Source organism: Temnothorax nylanderi, unplaced genomic scaffold (genome assembly GCF_030848795.1).
Source record: "Temnothorax nylanderi isolate EJ_2023f unplaced genomic scaffold, tnyl_v1.0 TNYL_tig0004_pilon, whole genome shotgun sequence".
NCBI classification, from domain to species: domain Eukaryota; kingdom Metazoa; phylum Arthropoda; class Insecta; order Hymenoptera; family Formicidae; genus Temnothorax; species Temnothorax nylanderi.
This window is the reverse complement of record NW_027249066.1, coordinates 717,502-738,194: the sequence shown is the minus strand read 5'-3', so window position 1 is coordinate 738,194 and position 20,693 is coordinate 717,502. Positions and strand designations below refer to the sequence as shown.

Sequence of the window (20,693 nt, the reverse complement as noted above, 5' to 3'; positions counted from 1 at the left end):
AAACTTCTATCTGGTATACGTAAAGTTAAAAAAACACACAACTCGTTTCTTATTATAATAATATTTATTTGCACTACAAAAAACAACAGGGACGCTTTACATAGAGAAATAATTAATACGCTCGGTATAAGGACGAGAAACGCCGAGTTTCACATACTGACATTACATTTGTTAAATTGTGTAACTTATTGGATTTTCCCGCATCGAGAAAATCCAAGAAGGGAAAAATCTTTTTCTCCGATAGTTCACTGCGGTGACAGGCTTCCACAAGCTGTATCGGCTAAAGTACGTACCAAGAAAGATTTTGGTTTCACTCTCTCTCTAATTAACAGTGTTTAACGTATTTAAATTGTCTAAATTTCACAAGTTTTATTACGTCACCGCAATTTTCAGGGAGGAGAGAAATGCAGGTATGGGAGAGAATTAGATAAGAAAGCAGTGGTAGAAACACAAATGGATAGAAACAATGACTGCCTGGCACTATTGTATTCCGGGGATGAGCTATGTACAAGTATCTTATTTGTCTCATGCTCGACGACGATCAAATTGAAACGTATCGTTCGCGCGTGAACAATCGAAGGGAAAAATATTTGACTTTGTTCTTCGATCCTTTATTAGCACGCGTCTTTTACCCCTGTTAAAAAAACCATAAGCCTTCCGTATCATATACCTTTTATATAAAAAAATAGATTATTTATTCTTATTTTAAGCGCGAATTGAAATATTTTTAGCCGAGGGATGACTCTCTGCTATTCGAGAGAGCGCGCGCGGAGAAATTTTCGACCCGTGATCGTTGGTGCATAAATCATTTCGTTCGAATTGTCTAAACGGAGAGCGTGTCGTATCACAAATGCAAAACGATTTTACAGTTTCACCGTCTCTCTCTCTCTCTCTCTCTCTCTCTCTCTCTCTCTCTCTCTCTCTCTCTCTCTCTCTCTCTCTCTCTCTCTCTCTCTCTCTCGATGTGCTTCCATCGTACCATGGCGGCACGAGCCACGCCGTAACGATTAAACTTTCGATCGTCCAAAAACGACGATCGTTTACGGAAATTTCTTTATTGATCGTTATCGTTATTCTAATTTTTATTGAAAGATGAAAATATAACAGAAGTGCAGAGTGGGGAGAGATCGAAAGAAGGAAAGAAAGAGACAGAGAGTGAGAAGTAGATGGAAACTGGAAACAAAAGGGAATTAGACAGTGGAGTGAACGAGGTCGAACGGAATCGAGTCGATCGCTTAGGGGGGAATGCGTTTGGCGGCGAAGTGTCTTGTATTTTCGCGAAAAGCTCGACGGCCATCGACGAAGGAATTGAGTTCAGGATCTCAGGGACAAGGGGGCAACACCGTGAGACTGGTTTTGTTGCCAACGTCGTACCCGTGCTCCTATTGGCAAAGGCGGCTCGGCGATGGTGCCTCCACGTGGCGGTACCAACGCCGGCGGAGCTCCTCTTCTTGTGCTTCCTCATCCCAGTCCTCGAGTGAGATCTTAGATGATGGAGGTGATCAGTCGCGCCTTGAAGTTGACGAAGCGCTCGCTCGTGGCCGCCAGACGCTGCAAATTGAAAACAAATTGATCGATTGCAATCGGGCAATTAAATATTTGAGTATTCGCGTATGATCCGACGATCTCTTCTGCCGATTACTACGGATTACATCCGATATTTATTTCTAGGACAAAGCAGTGTTTAAATTTCTCAAATAATCTATTTTTCTCACCCATCGCAATCTTTTTAATTTTTTAAAATTATATTATTTAACATTTATAGGGAAAAACTTTCAAGAGTCAATTTGAGAGGGGAAAGAAAATACGAGCGTTATGTTTCGTGTTTCGCGGACAACGTAAAACTCCTTCCAACTCCTTCCTGTTTTGCTCGCGTCTTCGTTTAATCGCGCAAAATCGCGACGCGCAAGAGAGTTTAGCGGATCGGAGAATTCCGCGCGACGCACGAACCGTGAACGCTTTCGAACCGGCGCGGCGCGGGCGCGGCGGACGCTCCTCGCGAGGCAAAACGCCTCGCACGAGAGAATTTATTAACGCGTGCCGCAAATCGCGGCATAATAAAACAATTATAACCGTCGCGAGACGCGGCGCGAAAAGAAAGAATCGCGGCGGTCGGCGCACAATAGTGTGTTTCAGGATCTCTCTCCTTTCTCTCCGCGCTCTTTGTCCGATTACGGCTTTCTGCCGTTGCACAGTCGATCGGTCGCCGCAAAATCCTAATTTACATTACTTACGCTACACGATTTCTTTGCAGACATGACATAGTTATATATAATCTAAGAGGTGATTTCAGTCTGTGACTGTAATACACGTAAAACCGGTGTTTCCGCTATCTATAAATTTCGCAAGATAATTTATGCACTCTTGCTACCGTTATTAATTATTATATTATTCTTTTTATATTTACTTTGTTACACGCTATATCTTGTTGTCGGCATTGATCGGCTTCAATGTAATTTGCTTTATGTATATATATATATATATATATATATATATATATATATATATATTATTTTGTCTCTTTTTCTTCTAAGGTAAATATACCAATACCGGGACACTTAAGGCCGTGGCACATAGAAAAACTTAAGCAGTAAGCAAATTAGCCAATCACAGTCAAGAACTTAAGGCACGGCCCTAAGCGGTAGCGAATCCATACCGTTGATTTCCTTACTGCTTAAGTTTCACTGCCTACGTTTTTCTATGTGCCACGGCCTTTAAGACCTATGTCTGGACACCTTTATCACTTTAGTTTTTAAATAAGTATAACGCGAATTAAAATCAAGAATAAAAATATAATATAAGAAAAATATTGTTATCTTTGATTCTTTGATTTTAATTCGCGTTATAACTTATTTAAGGATTAAAATGATGAAAATGTCCAGACATAGGTACGCGTCCAGACACATTGGTACATTTACCTTACGTACATCTTTCATTATTCAGCTTTAAAGGAAAAAACTTTAAGAAATAATTTACATTTGTTGCTTAATGCGATCTGCGTGTTCCGTTACGCTTAGAATATTTATAAATACAATTAGACATATTTTTAATTTATTGTCTCAGGATTAATCCAAATGGAAAGCAAATTTTTATTACGTTAATAATATTAGTAATGCGTCTCAGCTTAGGTCATTAAAATCTTTCATGAATTATATGCATTTTTTGTTTCACTTTTGTAAACAACATTATGGCGAGCTTGTGATGATGTAAGAATAGCGAATTAATTAGTATTATTTCCTCTTTTCAGTATTTTCTCTCTTCAATATTTATAATTGTCTTCCATAAATACTACTGTAATAAACAATCACATCTTATTAACAATTATGCCTTTGTTGTTAATAAAAGTATAAAAAATAAAAATTTAATTTATTTAATAGGATAAAATAAAATAAAATTGAATTAAATTAAAGGAATAAAATTAATAGCGATTAATTAAATAAAAATTCATTTTAACGTTAGACTGTCTCTTCTTGTATACGTGATTATTGTATACGTATTAATATCTCCGATAATAACTATGATTATCTGCTATTAACTGATTACAAAATCCGTAAGTCATTATACGGAAGTAACAAATGACCGAGCAAGAATAAACGTCGTGGTTACGTCAATCAGATGATCTAAGGTGAATCATTTTCCACGCTTCGCGCGGCAATTCCGAGTGTTACGAGCGTAAAAATCATTGGTTTAAAAAATCATAGTGGATCGTACCGCAAAATGAATAAAAAAAATCCTCGCGTGATCGTGCATGATCTGAGCTAGTTCAGTTCCGGCTGTTATATTTTAATGGCTTAAGTGATGTTGCTCGGACTATCATTAATATTCTATCAATTAATAAATTATAATCGATCAATTACATTGCAAAACACGCGCTGCGATTCTTCGTCGGTCGCAATATAATTTAGATCGTAGATCGAGAAGTCAATTATTATGTTATAATGATAATGATCCTATCCTAATAAGAAAAATAGATGTTAATGATCGCAAAACAGCGAAATTCTACTCTATCGCGATATATCGTTTAGAGATCATTTATCACACGCTGTCCGCAGGTTGAGAACCGTTCGGACGGTGCGAGATGAATAATCTAAATAATCTCCTAGCTGGACAATGTCCAATCAGCTACAGCCTACTCCTTTCATATTTTACGAGCTTAAAATTGATTAAATCGTCAAGTGAAAGCGCCGCTCGCTCGGCATGAAATATATCGCGAGTGATAAATGTCAGTTCTTTCTCATCTTCTTCCTCTTTGATGTCTGTCACGTCATAGAAATAGATTCAAGCCGTTTCGTATCTTTCCGCATTTATGAGATGCAAATTAAACACTGCGGAATAAACTTTCCTGCTGAAATCAGGCAACTTTCAAAATCCATACATACATCTCCAATTCATGTATATTCATTCATCTTTTTCGAAATTGTGGTTTCTAGCGGATGCAAAAGAAAATGCGGAAAGATATAGAAAATTCGCGTACTTTCGCGAAGCCAAGTTTTCGCCGTCGGTTAGTACGCGAGATCCTTTGTGATACATTAAATGTAGGGCAGTTGTCCGCGCACAAAGCGCGTAGCACAAGGAAAAAGCACGCGATTTCGATGGTAGTAGCCGCGGCCAGTCGTCGCCTCCGGCGATCTTGCGTGCCGGGATCGGCTCTTGCATAAGTTGCAGCTGGCAAATGGACGCGCTATTTCATAGAGAAAGTCGCTTACATTTTTACTTTCCATCGATCCCGACGGCGCGCTTGCGTAATGGCCCGGTTTATATCTGAAACGACGCGACGCGACGCGACGCGTCGCGGCGCTACGCTTGTTCGACTTTCGGCGTAGCCGAACACGTGACTGACCACCGTGAAGCCTTTATCTCGCGATCGCCGCTCTACGAGCGGCTTTTAATCAACAATCGCAACCGATTGAGGTAACGCGGCCTTACGCCGCAACACTCGACCTTAATATAATGTTTATGCCATAAGCTTGTTCCGCAAAATATTATGACAGACTAATGTCTCTTTAATTTCCGAGTTTTAAGGATGCTTTATGAAATTCCATCGTGCCATTTATCTATTCCCGCGTACGGTATGTTTCAAATCTGATTAACACCGTGTGTCTCATTTTTCATCCATGATCTTTTTTGCCAATTTCCAAATGGACTTTTAATGCGATTCGTCACAGACGTTGAACACTCCATATATCATTTAATAATTATCCGACCAAGTTGCAAGTTGATATCTCTTTATTGAAAGACAAAGTTTTGTGCTTTGCGTCAATGCTTTGTTGCGCGTTTCGTCGCTGTTTTAATTAATTTCGCAATTTTACATAAGAAACCACGACGCGAATTTCACTTCGCAAATCCGTTAAAGAAACAAATCCGTTTGCGAATAGCAATTATCGCGTGTCGACAAATGCAGTCAGTTGCGACGACAAATTGGATTGCTTATCGCGGAATCGCAATCGGAATTACGTCACGTGCAATATTAAGTTTTTCATATTCGCGTTTATTTGAACCACTTTTATTGGGTTTGTAGCGCGAGGCTTCGCGAATTTCACGCGGTGAACCGTGAACGTCGCGATTCCTGAGGAAAGAAAAATTTCTAATTCTTTTCCTGCTTCTAAACCGATGTTGAAATCGCTCGCGGTTTTCCCGTAGATAATGAAATAGAGATATGAACAAGTAATGTACGTCAGAGACGTACGCAATCGTTTGCGCCGGTTACGTATACGCATATGCCGGAATTGGATTCTTGCAATTTCCAAATAAATTATATCGTTAGATTTATTTCTAACACAATTGTCTCTAACGAGATTATATCCAATTTGACATCTATTAATCAAACGCTCTTCGACACAGTTCGATGTTTCGTCACGCGGTTTACTTTCGCCTGGCCAGCTGAGTCATTAAAATCTTGAAATCTGTAATCGACGTCCGGTCGAGTAAAGAGTAAGGCTCCCGCTATGCCTCCTTGTAGTATGTACCGGATTGACGCAGATGTCTTTCAAAATATGTTAAGTAATCGCATATGATCACATTGTTAACACTAACTCTGAACTGTGACGGCGCACGATTATCGATCACCAATTATCCCTCCCACTGCGCGCAAGAATTCACCGGTATGATACATTCTCCTTGAGAATATAAACGTTGAAATGTCTAAATAATTATGTATATCTCCACAGTCACATTCTAGTTTATTTTTTATTCCAATTTAATCTATTTATTTCCTTCAGACACTGAATGTCCTACACTTATAGAAAGTACTTGTATCGTTTTTATTGCATGACAAGAAAAATATTAATAATATCAAGCAGAGCGATAACGCGCACGTGGTTATTATTAATTAGGGTCGCGAGGTAAAATTCGGGTTGCGCGGAAGCTAGATTTTACTTTATAAATCTGCCACGTTCGTAAATGAAAGATACGATTAGCGATCGGTGAAAGTGTAGAAATATCGTCTATATACTCACGAGTATGAGATCCTGAACGAGATTCGAGAGTCCTCGATTAGCGATGACGAAGAACCTGGTGACTGGGCCGGGTACGGCCTCATGCTCGTCCGCCTTTCCGTGTTCGGGGCTGCCCGAAGAGTCGCCCAGCTGGGTACTTCCGCTTCCGGCCACCAGCTGGAAAGACGACAGAGATCCGTCGGCGTTAGTCGGTATCTGGGCAAGCAGAGGGGATGAGCCTCTCGCCGTGTACGGAAACTTTCGCGTTTCGGATGGACTCCGGGACGCGCGGCGGAAGCGAGTATTACAAGTATTACAGGAATTAATTACAATACTTTTGTTTGTTTGTTTGTTTGTTGGGGGATATATAAAATTGCGGTGTGTATTGCAGCTCCACGTCCAACTCCAGCGCTCCCGACACTACGGTGCTCTCACATCCTTATTCCTACTTGCGGCTACGACATACGATCCATCGATCTTGCTGCTACGATCCTTACGTGCGCTCCTTCGGCTCGTAATTACTCGAGGCTTTGTCTGCAGGGTGTCCATACGTCTTTCTTTTTTTTTTTCTCACCCAGCTTGAGAATTACACGAGGCTATGCTCTTGAGCGAAGGGCGATCCCGCGGAGCGATCTGTCGTGGATCGACATCCGGCTTAAGGATTTCTATATGGACACCCTGCGCGTGCACCATGAAAAGGTGAAATCGCCAAGTACCCAATGGTGACAACAGGATAAATCATACGTCCACGATCGGCTCTCGATGATACGTCCCGTATCTAGCAATTCGCAGCGCAACGTATGTAATATCGAATTTGGCGTTCAGAGGCGAATTCTCTAGTTACGAGCGCATCGAGCTTGTACACGAGCGTGGACCAATTACCAAATTTACAATATCTACGAGATTGCAGATCTCCGCCTGGCAGACAAACCGGTTCCGACGCGACGGGAAAATCTCCGGCTTCTCGGTAAACGATCGTTAAAGCATTGTTCGCTCTCTACGTTTCGAAAGATCCGCGCGAATATTATCGTTATTTCTCGGCAACCGATTCGTCTGCCGACTAAACTCTGCGTGCGTTTTACTCCAGTGCGTCCAAAAATACGATGGAACAAGATACAACTACGGGCCGCTAGATATATATATTACGGTGCAGTGGACGAGTACGAAGATCACAACAACGAGAGAATCGGCACTGATCAATGGTGCGGCCGCCAGATCCCGAGTGAATCGGCCTTGTCCATCAGCCGGTCAGTACGCCATATAAAAAAAAAAGTCTCTCAAGTTTTAGTCGGTGGTTGTCAGCGTTGCGTCGGGACCGTTGGCCGGGTGGAACAAGATGGGAGATTTGGAGATGAATGGGGCAAAATTATCCGGTAAATATTCCAGAGTTGAAGAGAACAATTGAATTGGGCAATTATAAGGATTTTTACGAATCACATTATGTTCCTAATTACTAAATCTTTTAAATGTCGCTGAGTGCAAATTATTTTTTAAGATATCGAAAGATTAGAGATGTCTAAAATACACTATAGTCTTTTTTATGCGTAGATGTTCGTGTATCGTGATGACTCTATTAGTAACATTTTTTAATGCAAGCCGAATATATTGTGCAAATATATTACTCGTTTTAGTCAACTAGTTGTACTTCAACTCTATATTTGCGATAGGAATTTATAGAGTAACAATCTAGTTAGGAGTTAAGGATGCGCAATTTGTACAGATTACATGGCAAGACCTCGTTGCAACATTAGACGTGTAAAAAAAGTGCGTGGATACAAAAGAAGTCGTACAGCGAATGAAGAAGATAGTTTTGTACAAAGGAAAACGACAGATTAGAGAACTTGTTGCATTACTTTCAAACATATACACGTATACAACAGGTATATTAGAGATCTTGATATGCAATTCATGCGCAGCGAGACAGGCAAGATCTGCAGGTAAGATGCTTTGTATAAAGGAAGGAGAAACGGTGTGTGAGGAAGAAGAGAAAGATGCCAGACAGGAAGAGTGTCGGTAATCTGTTCAGAGTAAGTCGTCGCAAGGAATTAAGTCACTGATTAGAAAGTAAGTCGGAAGATTCGAAGGGACGTCGCGCAACCAAGTCGAGAGTGATGCGTATATGTGAAAAAGTGCGGCATGCGGATAAAGATAAGGTGCGTTTACAATGCGAGCGAGATTTTGCGATTAGAGAAGAGTTACGCGACGGAATGGTTAAAAAGATAATAGAACGATTAAGACAACGTAATTGCAGGCTGCATATGAAGAGAGTGCACTTTGTACTACTTTTGTATATAGCGCGCGATTGTGTGAAACGTTGCAAAAATGAATGCATATAGTAGTAGCGGTAAAATAGTATTTTTTTTTACAGGAAAATTACTTGTACTTTAAAAACGTATCTTTAAGTTATCAATAATAAAACCGGAGATAAATATCGATTTTTCATGCGATTGGAAGACGTACGACATGCTGAAAATGATTATGAAATGAAAGAAGTATAAAAGTAGAGAGAAGGAGAGAGAGAAAGAGAGGGGGAGGGGGGGAGAAGAAGAAAAAGAGAAGTCATTTACAGTGCATATATTTATTAGTAGAATGAGATAGATGCAGTGAGAGAAAGAAAGAGAGAGTTAGTGAGCGAACCCGATAAATTCGATTGGTGATATATACGTGCAGCACCAACCGTCCACTGTCTCACATTGACAAATAGAAGAAAACGCTCGTCCGTTCACGGCACAATGCACATTATGCGTCATGTCATCTTGCGCGAAGCGACAAAGCGCACAGCGTGCCCACTCCGATGCCGGCGATCGTTTTCCTCGGCTTTCAGAGCGAACATAGATCGTTCGACGGACTCTCTGTTATCAAAGTGTCGAGCCGAACGATCGATACTCTCTAAAAGTATGTCGTATGCGAGAGCATCCGGCGTTATCGGGCCCGATCGAAGAAGCGCAGTCGCCGTATACTCTGTCGGCGGACACTTAGGCGTGTCGGAAGGATTTGGCGTACCGGTGGTAGAATGCCGGCTCCTGGGGCGGCGGTCGAGGGTGCGCCGGACGTCGGGGTGCCAGTACCGCCGGCGGGGTTGGCGGCAGCTGGGGCGGCCGGGCCCACGTCGCGCGAGGCGCTTAGCCCGAGCCCGAGGCTCTGTGTACCGGCCACGACACGGTACACCGTGCCCGCCGCTCTTGCCGCCCCGTCGGCCGCTTGCTAAACGAGAACAGAGACGAGAACGTTTCGTTTACTTTGGCGCTCTGTTGCCCCCTTGCCACCTTGCTGGAAGAATCGCGTTTCTCTCGCTCACATTTTCCGCCGGTCGTCCGCCCCCCGCGCGCGATATCGCGCGCGAGAGATCGCTATCTCTCCCGGCGGAACTCTCCGCGCGATATCCTGGAACGTCCTGTAATGATGGCTGGAAAGTGGTTCGTTAAAAAGGGCCGTTGATTGCGACGAGGTGGGGACCTCCGGTAGGAGCCTGGGGGGATGGTCGCTCGATCGCCGCCGATGAATTATCAGAGACGCAGTTCGGTTCGTCTCGCCGTCGTGAAAAATGGAGAGGAATTAATTGCTTAACGACACGTGTGTCTCTGGCGGGCGAAGGTTACGTGGAAGGAAAGCCGGTTCGATATCAACGAGCGAGAGCGTCGATGTCGTTAGCGGTATTGCGTACCATTTCTTCATATGAACTTTGCACATATAAATATGCACGCCGCAATAGTTGAAAGCCTGTTGTTGACCGATTGCGATGTCGCGCGGTCTAAAATGTCATTGGAAAAATTACTACCAGATACCTTCAAAAAGTCGCCTTTTTATTTATTATATATCGCTGATATCAATCTCCGACTAATTTTACGTCCCAATTAAATCCGTCCGTAAACATCAATTCACGATCGTTAAAATCTTTCCGTCTAATTTCATGCCATAATTAAGTGCTAAATGCTAAATGTCAATTTTATTTCACAACCGTTAAAATCTTGCTGCGAATTTTAAGTGAAATCATATATAAGATATAATTTGTTTTTGTAAATGCAAATAAGAGGGCAAGGTATCTCTGGCATAATTTATCGCTCATTAACAGGTGAATATCCGCGGCGAGAACAAATGAAGTGTCCGTCACGTAGCGAGTTTCTCGTTTTCTCAATCGGCGAACGGTGAAGGGTCGCGGCGCGACCGACCGGTCTGGAATCGCTTCGAACCGTTCGTAATAACGTCTTTTTGCCAGGAAAGTGGATAACGGTGACAGAGCGGCCATTGGAAACGGTGACTCGATTTTCGCGTGATTGCATCTGTCCCGTCGGCGAAAAACCCGTTTTGCCGATATAGACGCTGCGAGTAGAAAAAAAAAACCGGTCGCCGAGTGTGTCGTTGGTTTTCCACACCGTTATTGTTCACGCACCTCCACGCGACGACACGACACGCACAATCCATTTACCACGGGAAATGTACATGCGACGGAAAATAATGATTTACGTCGGCACGTCCGGCACAGTTAGACTTATCAGGACAACAATTTATCAATGCAACAAATCCTTTTTAAATTCAAAAATTTAATTAAAATTGAAATAAATTTATTAAAATAAATTAAAATTATATAATTAAAATTTAACTTTTTTAAGTATACTACATTTTCAAGTATACTTTTTAAGTATACTAAATTAACTAAATAATACAATGGTGAAGAAATATGTATATTGTGGTACGAGTGATTTCCATCATCAATACTAGTTTCAGCAAAAAGTATCTCTTTAACAAGATAACGAATAACGAGATTTAAAGCAAAAATTAAAGATGCCGCGGTAAATAAACTCTCCGTTTGGGACCAGCGAGAGCGTCCGGTATAATTAGGTTAGGTTACAGTTTCATTTCTCCACACCGCGACATCTCTCATCGGCTCGTCACAAGTCATCTATAAATCGCATCCTACTGACCGCAGAACGCTCTCGCAAAAATCCTTGTTATACCTCGATGCGCAATCTAGCGGTATCTTGCGACACCTCGCGCACCTACCTTAAGGTCTATCCAGACAAAACTTGCATAGGTGTATAAGCATATGCATAAAGAGACGGATTGGCCCATTTTCTTATGCATATGTATATGGACCAATCAATTTTCTTATGCTTATGTTTATGCGCTATGCAAGTTTGTCTGGATAGACCTTTAAGGGCTCATGCACAATGAAAGGAATATAAAGCGGGAAACACAGACTTTTGCATAACGCATAATGCATAAGCATAAGAAAATTGATTGGTCTATTTCCTTATGCATATGTATATGGACCAATCAATTTTCTTATGCTTACGCATTATGCGTTGTGCAGAAGTGTGTGCTCCCCGCTTTAAGGAACAAGGAATTAAACGAGAAAATTCCGTGTCTTGAAAAAAGAGAGAAGACCGTGTTGAAAAAAGATGCGACTACGAATACTCTCTATGTTTAATTCTTTGTTCTTTATTCTTCTCATTGCGTATGAGCCCTAATTCTTAAACGTCGACGCGTATCTTTTATAACGTTAATGATTGTACACACTGTAATTATTGAATATTTAATAGTGATTTACTCTCAATTCTTAATTGGAAATTTTTTTTATAAAAAAAAACTTGAAAGCTGTACAGTCTAAGAAGTATATACAAAGTATTTCTTCGTAATAAAGATTAACCCTTCGTAGTCACACTTCTCTAGAATCCCGCGGTAGTCACACTGGGTCGTATTGACCCAGTCGATTTTTAATGGTTGCCATTTTAATGGTATCGGTCCGATCGGGTTTAAATAATTCTGGAACATACCTTGAGCATTCTAGAATATAAAACAACTGCGGTTTTGTGAGAAATCAAATGGCAACATGTTGAAAAAAAATCGTGAACGAGTACATGATTAACGGTCTCTACCTATAGAGGATACTTCAAACTCTTGTAGATGGCGGACCAAGCCCCACTTTAAGCTAGGCATTCAGCTGATATTTAGATCCAAATGAGTGTGGGTCACATTGACCCAAGTGTGACTACGAAGGATTAAAACTGATTCGACCACAAATGATATTTGCAATCATGGTAAAATTACCCGATCTATTTTCCATTATCGTTAATTCCCGGTTTAATTAACTCGCGGCATCTCTCTATCGTCCCACATATAAAATCGCGGATTCGCGGTGGACTTTAATCAAGGACACCGGCTCCGGTCGACGAGAATCTTGACTAAGGTAATTCTATCGCGAGGCCCGATCGTGCCTAGGTCAGGAACCTTGGAATAGTGACCAGATGGTGCGGTGGCGCGGCTAAAGGCAATTCGGTTGCCTCACTTTCACCGCCGTCTGCAGCTAGATGCAGACCTTGCGGTTAACTCGCTCGTTACTGGAATATCAAGTGTATATCCGACTATCCGAGATTGATCGCGGCGCGCACCGTTAACGACGCAACAGCGAGCCTCCTTTAGCTTTTCCTTATCACATCCTCTCGTAGTCTTTTCTTCGGGCGCGATTCCGTTCTCCATTTTTCACGCAAGCGTTATCAAAGAGAAGTAAAATCTAGACTCGATACCGCGACTCACCCTGATAATGTCGAATAGGAAGTTGCCCGACCCGGCGCCACCGCCGGCATTGCCGCCGAAACCAAAGAGGAATCTCTTGTCCCTGTTCTCGTCCTCCTCCTGTGTCTCGGTCTCATCCAATGGCGTCAGCTCCTGCGGCGAATTTTCGCTCGGCACTTCGTCCGCGAATTGCACTCGCACCTCGTTGTTCTGCGACTCCGAGCCGATCTCGTTCACTCGATTCTCCGATTCCGGGTTCACGTCCTGTAAAAAAATGTTAACTATGGCTGACAAGGATCGAGCGATAAATCGCGATGCCCCGCGCGAACTTTTTTGCCCCGGAACGAACAAAGAGTAATTTTATTCGTTTCATCATCTTATTACGTGCGTACTGCGTTTCGTAGCGTAAGCGACACTCATACGAGATAAATATATTGTGACACAGATATTGTTAATGACTTCGGATTATTAATCAATCATTGATCATTATTGATTCCTTCGACGAGAAGAGGTGCACAAAAAAATCGCGATCGGCAAGTAGGCCACTTGCATAATTTCAGGGTCTGTAAAGTGTAGTTAGATCCACGTAATATTCCAGCATTCAATATAAATTATTCATGACGTATATGACTTCCGTTCTGTTGCGTAAATGTAACTTTTCGATCGAGATTTTTCGTGCACCACACAGCTAAAGCAAGAATGATTAATATCATATTTACCCTTCGGAGTCTTTCGGAGTAGCTCCATAAATTTTAATTTTACGTAAGAATGTCAAAAACAAATAACATGCGAATTATAAACAAATAAGACAGATACGTTATAAAGTTTGTAACATGCATAGTCAAGCGACAAAAATAGCATTAATTACAAGTTGTACAGAACGTTTTCGACAAATATATGTTAGACTTTTATGTTGGATTGTACTGCCTCGGATGTCACGTAACAGCCAATGATTCAATTCAAAGAAAAAGCTGAGTATATCGGATCATTGATTACCTATAATCTATGTAAATACTATTTAAATAAGTCTTACATCTCTGCAATAATCCTGCAGGTATTACATAAGAAACGTATAATAAGCAAGGTATTTTTCAAGATTGTTAGCGAGCTAGACTGATTTATCCTGCGGCAACAAATAACTGAAACGTAATTAGCGTACTGAAAATAGAGATGACAGAGCGAAAGATCGAAGAAGACTAGTTGATGAAAAGATTTTTCTCGAGACGAACTTCAAGACCCGTAAACACAATGAAAAAAATGATCTGGAAGTTGAAAAATGGTCTCGGCGTCATGAGGGAAGAAAAACGCGAGACGATAAAAACTAAAATCTGATGTTGCATTTATGTCCGAGTTAGATGACGAAGAAGTGAGAGTTTCGGATAGACGCAGTATAGTTTTTGAATGAGTTTTCTGCGAATATATATATATATATATATATATATATATAAACATATACACATGTATAGCATGAATTGCAGACGAGAGACACAAACAGATAATTGAAATAACAGGATGGAAAAGACCCAGAACCAGTAGAATAAAATTTTCCGGTGGACTCTCTGTACGTCTAGTAGAGTAAGATCGCAATAATGGATCGTGGCGGCATAAGTTGCCAATACAACATTATTAATCGATTAATGGCTAGATAAATAGCAGACACGATGACGAAAAAAAAAAACAGTTAGCAATGTACGAAAAAACGTGCGCAACCGCGGCAGTCCTGGTTGCGCGGTAACTTAGCGGTTTCACATTATGATCCTTCGAGATCTGAGTGGTCGATCGAGTGGCCGGCCGATCGATTCGATCCTCGTTTTCTCGAGTACCCCAGTGGATTAATTTAGCACACAAAGGCAACGTGCGTGCCGCGGCAGTCCTGAATGCGCGGTAAAGGCATTCTGCGAGGCATTCTGCATTCCTTGTGAGGATTCCTCAAGGTCATGACCTCGAAACTTTTACCGAGCTGCTGATCAGTCACAGCGTAGTGGTGACCTCGTTTTCTGACAGTGATACTGTTGTTGATATTGTTCCTGGCGTCGCTGCAGTGGTCGTCGTAGCGATAATGTTGTCTCTGCCCTGTGTCACCGTTATCTCCTCCACGTCGGGCGGAAACGTCGGCAGAGAGATCGACACTTTCGAACCGTTCGAGGCGGTCCCCGACGACTCGTCGTCCTCATCGTCATCTCCGAAGGGCGACATGCCTTCCACGCTTGTGCCGTCGCCCCCCTGGACTCCTGGGGATGTGCCGCCGCCGCCACCGGCGCCGCCGCCACCGCCAAGAACATTACGGAGGATGACCGGGCCAAGGACGCGAATGATTTCCGCGATAATAGAGTTGACTTTTTCTTCGATTCTCTAGAAAACAACAGGCCTTAGCTTGGACAACCTTGCAGCGTGGCGATAGCTCGATCCTCCTGTTTTTTTTTTATTTTTTTTACTCGGGCTTCAAGACATCGCTTTGCTTTGGGGCCGTGATGATATGATATCGATTGACCCATGGCAGTGATCGTTGATACTTTTTTATCTATGAATGATGTGGAACTTAGGTTGCTTCCGGTCTGTCGGAGGATCTTTTCGATTAATCTGATCAATCGTCCGTCTAATAATGAATGTGCGATTGATCGATGCTGTGCTTAAGTATGATTGATACATTATGTTTTATCATATTATCTCTTAATACCGGGTTTTCCTTTCAAAGGCGCTGTATAAGTCATAGGAAATCAGGTTCAGCGCGCTTTTACATAATACTCGACGCTCAATGGAGCAATGGAGCCGGTATCTCCCATGAAATTTTTACGACCCAACTTTAAATACAAAAACAGAATTAAAGAAAAGAGTCCTGAAATGCAGTTATATTCCGTAAAACCCGAGAGGACCTACCGTCTCATTTCGTGAGACCGTCGTCAATTGTCGTGCACACTCGTCCAATCATTCGAGGGACGCTACAACCGGAGAAATTTCGACATTCCTTCACGAAAACGATCTTCCGGCTCGCGCAAACCGCAAGTTCGCGGCAATGCGGAATAACTAAACTCAACGCTATTCTGCGAGGTTCGTTACTAAATCAATCGTTATTGTCGTGCATGTGCACGCACATGCAACCGCATGCAAGGGAAGGCCGGCCGTCGCTGGCCGACGCGCCGAGGAAGCCATTTCCTAACGAGACAAAAAAAAATCGCATAGCGCATTATTAGTCAAATTAGGAAGTTATTCGTGAACAATTCAATAGGCAGCGCGGCCAGAAGGAATTTCACACGCAAGAAAGGAACTTTCCCGAGAATGTTTAGTCTTTTATAGGTAGGGAGCTTCTCTTATTCCGTCGACGAACGATTACCTCGCACTGCGCAATTTTTTGTTCAGAGACCGTAATGAAACTTCCCCCTAATAACGTTTGCGGAGATCTCATGAAAATTCTCATTGTATAACTGGCACGAGATCGAGGCGAGGATTCGGAAAAAAAAAGGGAAAAACGAGAACTCGAGAAATATCTCATGTAGTTAACGGATCGACGGAAGCGCAATTATTTTCTTTTTGCAAGCGCGAACACATAACGAATTCGCTTCCGCTCTCTTTTCATGCGAAATAAACCCGTATAGAATGAGATCGAAACAAATCGATCCATACGTGAGCGTACGAGTGAATGAGCAAAGGGTAGTATTGGCTAATGCCGTTGGCTGCCTCTCAAATCGTATGCGTTACTTTCTCGGTAAGAATGTAAAGGCTTCAGCGAATACCGCATTTTTTTTTCTTTACACGGCACAGATCTACAAAGATCAAGACGAAAGCAAAAAGTCCTAGTGTCGGCGAGTGTCAAAAGTTCTTAGTGCATTTCTGCCCGAATGCTAATCGATCAAGGACGTGTCGTATTGCTCCTTGATAGTGTTTGTCGAGCGAGGTATATAATCTGCGATGATAATTTATGTACAGCCTCGCCTACTTAAAACGCCGCTCGGCGTTGTCAGTCCAGTCCTGGCCTTCTGCAGGATTTCTCTGACACTCACGTATCACGACTGCTCACCTGGGAAATATCGGGGAAGAGCTGTCGTAGAATGCCGATCGTCCGTTTGCTCCTCAGGGCGGCCTCGCTGTCGGCTTCGGCCATCACCAGCCGATCAAGGGCCTGAAAGAAAGTTTTTCTCTTGTTGGCCCTGCCGTTACGACAGCAATTTCGAATTTGGATTCTTTATAACAGCGGCGACACTTCTCAGCTGGTGATATCAAGCGTTATCGAGATTTGATCGCTCGTGCGCTCTCGTAGATCTCAAATCTTTGAGGCTACATGTTTGCGGATTAATAAGCCGGTGTTTTGCTACGCGAGAAAATGCCTATCTACTCAAAGTAAGCGGTCGCAGACTTCTACAGTTACGCAACAACTTTTGAAGTATGTATGAACTGGGATCTTTTAACCTACGGAATACGTGCATGGAGCACTGGGTGTACGTGTCTCGCGAAGCGTTAGACAAATAATTTTGATTTACGATGATAATGAAGAAGAAATTTGCCAAGGGGAATCCTTTTTCCCTTTTTTTTTTTTTGTTAAAATGATCTGTGCATCGTTTATGTCAGAGTGGCGTTAAAATATCGCGAAGCGTATATATCCGCGCCAAATAGTGAGACAAATAAGGAAGTACCGTGATGCGTATAATTTTCCCGCTCGAGCTGAAAATGTACGGTAAAGGCCATGGAATTTAGTGCGTCTGAGAATGTTAAGGTAATTGTGTTGTGTAACGTTCTTCGTGTTAGATGGTAGTCAAGCAAGGATCATTAACTTAAGCGCCACTGGATATTGAACGGAGACTTTTGTCGACTACTTTACTGTTTTCCTTCACGAAGACACGATGACAAAATCCTCGTCAATTCCACGCCGATTTATGTAAGCCGCGATTAAAATTCATCACATTATACATGACGATTTTGATGGCCGCTATTTTCGTCGAGTGTCGTCGACGTCGATCGTCAAAATCGATTAGCTCACGCAACAAGTGTATTTTCGAGTATTTATTTAAAACCAAAGATTACGCATGTGAATATATTAAAGTTTGCAAAATTCTGAAATTTTTCCATAGTTAATTCAGTCGAAATTACGAAAAAATCAACATTCGGCTACATCAGTCTCATTGAAGGACAATCTGTGTCATGACAAGGCTATTCAGATTTCATCAGTGTGCATTTTACATCAGTTTCGCATTAAATTTCGCGAATGGAGCTAGATTGGCCAATGGACGGCCACCGAACCCAAATGTTGCTCAACCGAAGTATTATGGTACACTTTCCCTTAAACCTCGTTTCACATTCATGTGATCACCATCGTATTCGCCCGTCTCAACTTTGGCCAACAAATTTCGCTCGTAAGTTTGTTTCCGTACGCTTAAAAATATATAATCTTGAAAAGTGAGGGCGAGAGAATTAATACATGCATCATCTTCTATGATAATATATACGATAACATTTATACTTTCTCGTACAACGTTCTTTAAATGCCTTACTATATACCTCTCAATTTTTTATCTATTTGTATAACATTTTAACAGTCCCCAATTAAATATTTTTATATTCCACGGCTTATCCTTGCGAGTCCTAATAAATCTTTCGAGCTTTGAATAGGCCGTTTTTCCTGTTTGCCTGGCTATTTATGTCTCTGTATCTATACTTATCCCTAACGTCACCCACGATATCTCCCGTTTCGTTATCTCGTATTCCTCGACTGAGGAAAAATACGGATCGGTCACTGTACGGCCAGTGATTTGTTTGTACACAATGTTCCGTATATCATACCGTGTTGTTAAATTGCACTTGTGCGTACGCACCAGCTTTCCCATCGAGCGCCTATCGACCGAAGAAAGTGTCCGGCGGTAACTCCGCGCTGGTGTTCGCGGCCAGTGAAAGTGTCGGAGCGAGGACGAGAGCCGGTCGCACGACCCGGCTTTTCGTCGGACCGTATACTTTGAGGGTTACACCGTTTCCTTTACGGACGCATAACCGAAACATTGAACTCCTCACCACGACGGCGGCGCTCCGAACATTACGCGCGAAATGTTTTCCAAACGAATAACTCTCATTGTAGTGTCATGTAACCGTTCAGCTAGCGATCACTCTTCCGCCGTACTTACGCACGTGCCTGGCGCATTGCGTGGTCTCAAATCGTAGCGGCGTTACGTAAAGTATAGTAATTATAAATAAATTACGGTAAACGGTAAGTTCAAGTGAGCTATGAAAGAAAGGCGAGCTCTTCGAGTAACTATGGATTCCAGAAGTCATGTAATAACGGCAATCGTGCCGTGCCACGTTTTCGAAGAAAATCAAGAATTACAGAACAACTTTCGATGACGTGTTATGGATAATATTTCAAACGTAAAAGATTTCTATTACAGCACGATATGGAAGCGCTCCATCTTATGTAAATTTTATTAACTTCACGAGCGTAGAGCGTTTTCGTGATAAAACGTATTCACCGGTGAGCACAATGAGGAGAATTTTTTCCGCGTCTGCCAGCATTTCCGAGTACCGTGTTGTTAAATAAAACAAATTCTTATTTGCGGTTTTTGCAGACCGCAGATACGATATTTAGTCGTAAAATATCAATCGCGATTGTTTTCCCGCCGTTTCGTTCGCGTTACTACTATAGTCTCGTCGGCGGCATATTGTCCGAGTGAAAGACTCGTTGAAAGTAAAATATCATCTTCGGCCATCCAATCAATCGAACCATCGAGCATTTAAGCTCGAGCACGCAGATCGAAACGTGGACTGAACTTTCGCAACCGAGAAGGAATCATCTCGCGCTTTATGCCCCATATCGTTTAATAATTAATAACCCGCACGTAATATCTATGCGCCGATACAGAGAAATTCTCTGCGACATATTTTCTGCAAATCAGACTTTCTCCTTAATCGGGAGACGGGAAAGAATTGAAGATAAAGACCAGTGAAGAAGTGAAGATTAATGGAAAAGATTAATGGAAAATGAAATTGCTCTAATCCAATAATTTTAGTAAAAAATCATTATAATCGTCATGCATGATATAGTAAAAATCATTATAAAATTGTCATGCAGGAATCGATCGGCGCTTGCACTGCTAATTGCAAAATAGATAGTAAAAATTTCGCGCTATGTGACGTTTGTCGGCGAACGTCGACCTTGAATTCTGTTAGTTGCATGCCACGTGCCATTCGCCTTAGATAATTAAGCGACAATGCATGGGAAAAGTGGCTGTTAACGTCGCGAATTAATCTCTGCAAAATAGATGGCGATGTTAAAAGAGAAAGGCACGAGATGCGCCGCTCACGTGCTTACCTCTGATCGGAGCCCGTCTTCCGGAAGCGGATGCGAGCTCACTAATGCGAGGCAAAGCACAGCCGTCAGCGTTAGAATGGTAAATCTCATCCTGATTCGTAGATGGATTCTGCAAAAACAATATAGTACATTAACACGGTGTTCACGATTACGGTAGCAGCTAATGTGCGCATTAACGCGTTGCAACATCGCATATTTCTCGCGATCGGTTTTTCACATTTTACACAATTTTATACTTATATCGCTGGATCTTTTTTGCGATTCGTGTTAATTCGCAGCAGTGCAGATTTCTCGGAAACGATCTTTTGTACGCATATCTCATACAAGCTTCTCTAGATTATTTCCCTAGATTAGCTTCCCTAGCAATACACCGTTTCTTCGAAGCACACTGAGAAAAAAATTTTCTGCATTTCAGTAAATATTGTTTGCACACAACTGTGACTCTAATTATTAAAATG

At 42.0% G+C, this 20,693-nt stretch overlaps 2 protein-coding genes across 4 annotated transcripts in view; one reads left to right on the top strand and one right to left on the bottom strand.

Annotated features, from left to right (window-relative positions):
* Positions 1–45: 45 nt before the first annotated feature.
* Positions 46–20,693, bottom strand: part of LOC139773383 (uncharacterized) — a 22,923-nt gene continuing 2,275 nt past the window's right edge. For 2 of the 3 annotated variants that reach the window (XM_071707800.1, XM_071707808.1), the window contains exons 2-6: positions 20,236–20,344; positions 16,963–17,064; positions 12,969–13,211; positions 6,456–6,611; positions 46–1,551 (exon numbers count right to left, since the gene is read on the bottom strand). In XM_071707800.1, the coding sequence (XP_071563901.1) occupies positions 1,486–1,551; positions 6,456–6,611; positions 12,969–13,211; positions 16,963–17,064; positions 20,236–20,325 (657 nt within the window). In that variant the 5' untranslated portion in view covers positions 20,326–20,344 and the 3' untranslated portion in view covers positions 46–1,485. Of the gene's footprint in view, positions 1,552–6,455; positions 6,612–9,437; positions 9,639–12,968; positions 13,212–16,962; positions 17,065–20,235; positions 20,345–20,693 lie in introns of all 3 variants that reach the window. The other variant, XM_071707816.1, reaches the window with a different exon arrangement.
* LOC139773302 (uncharacterized) overlaps positions 17,072–20,693 on the top strand; it is a 21,175-nt gene continuing 17,553 nt past the window's right edge. The window contains exon 1 of the mRNA XM_071707675.1: positions 17,072–17,325. The gene's annotated coding sequence lies outside the window, so the exon portion shown is untranslated. The remainder of the gene's footprint in view (positions 17,326–20,693) is intronic.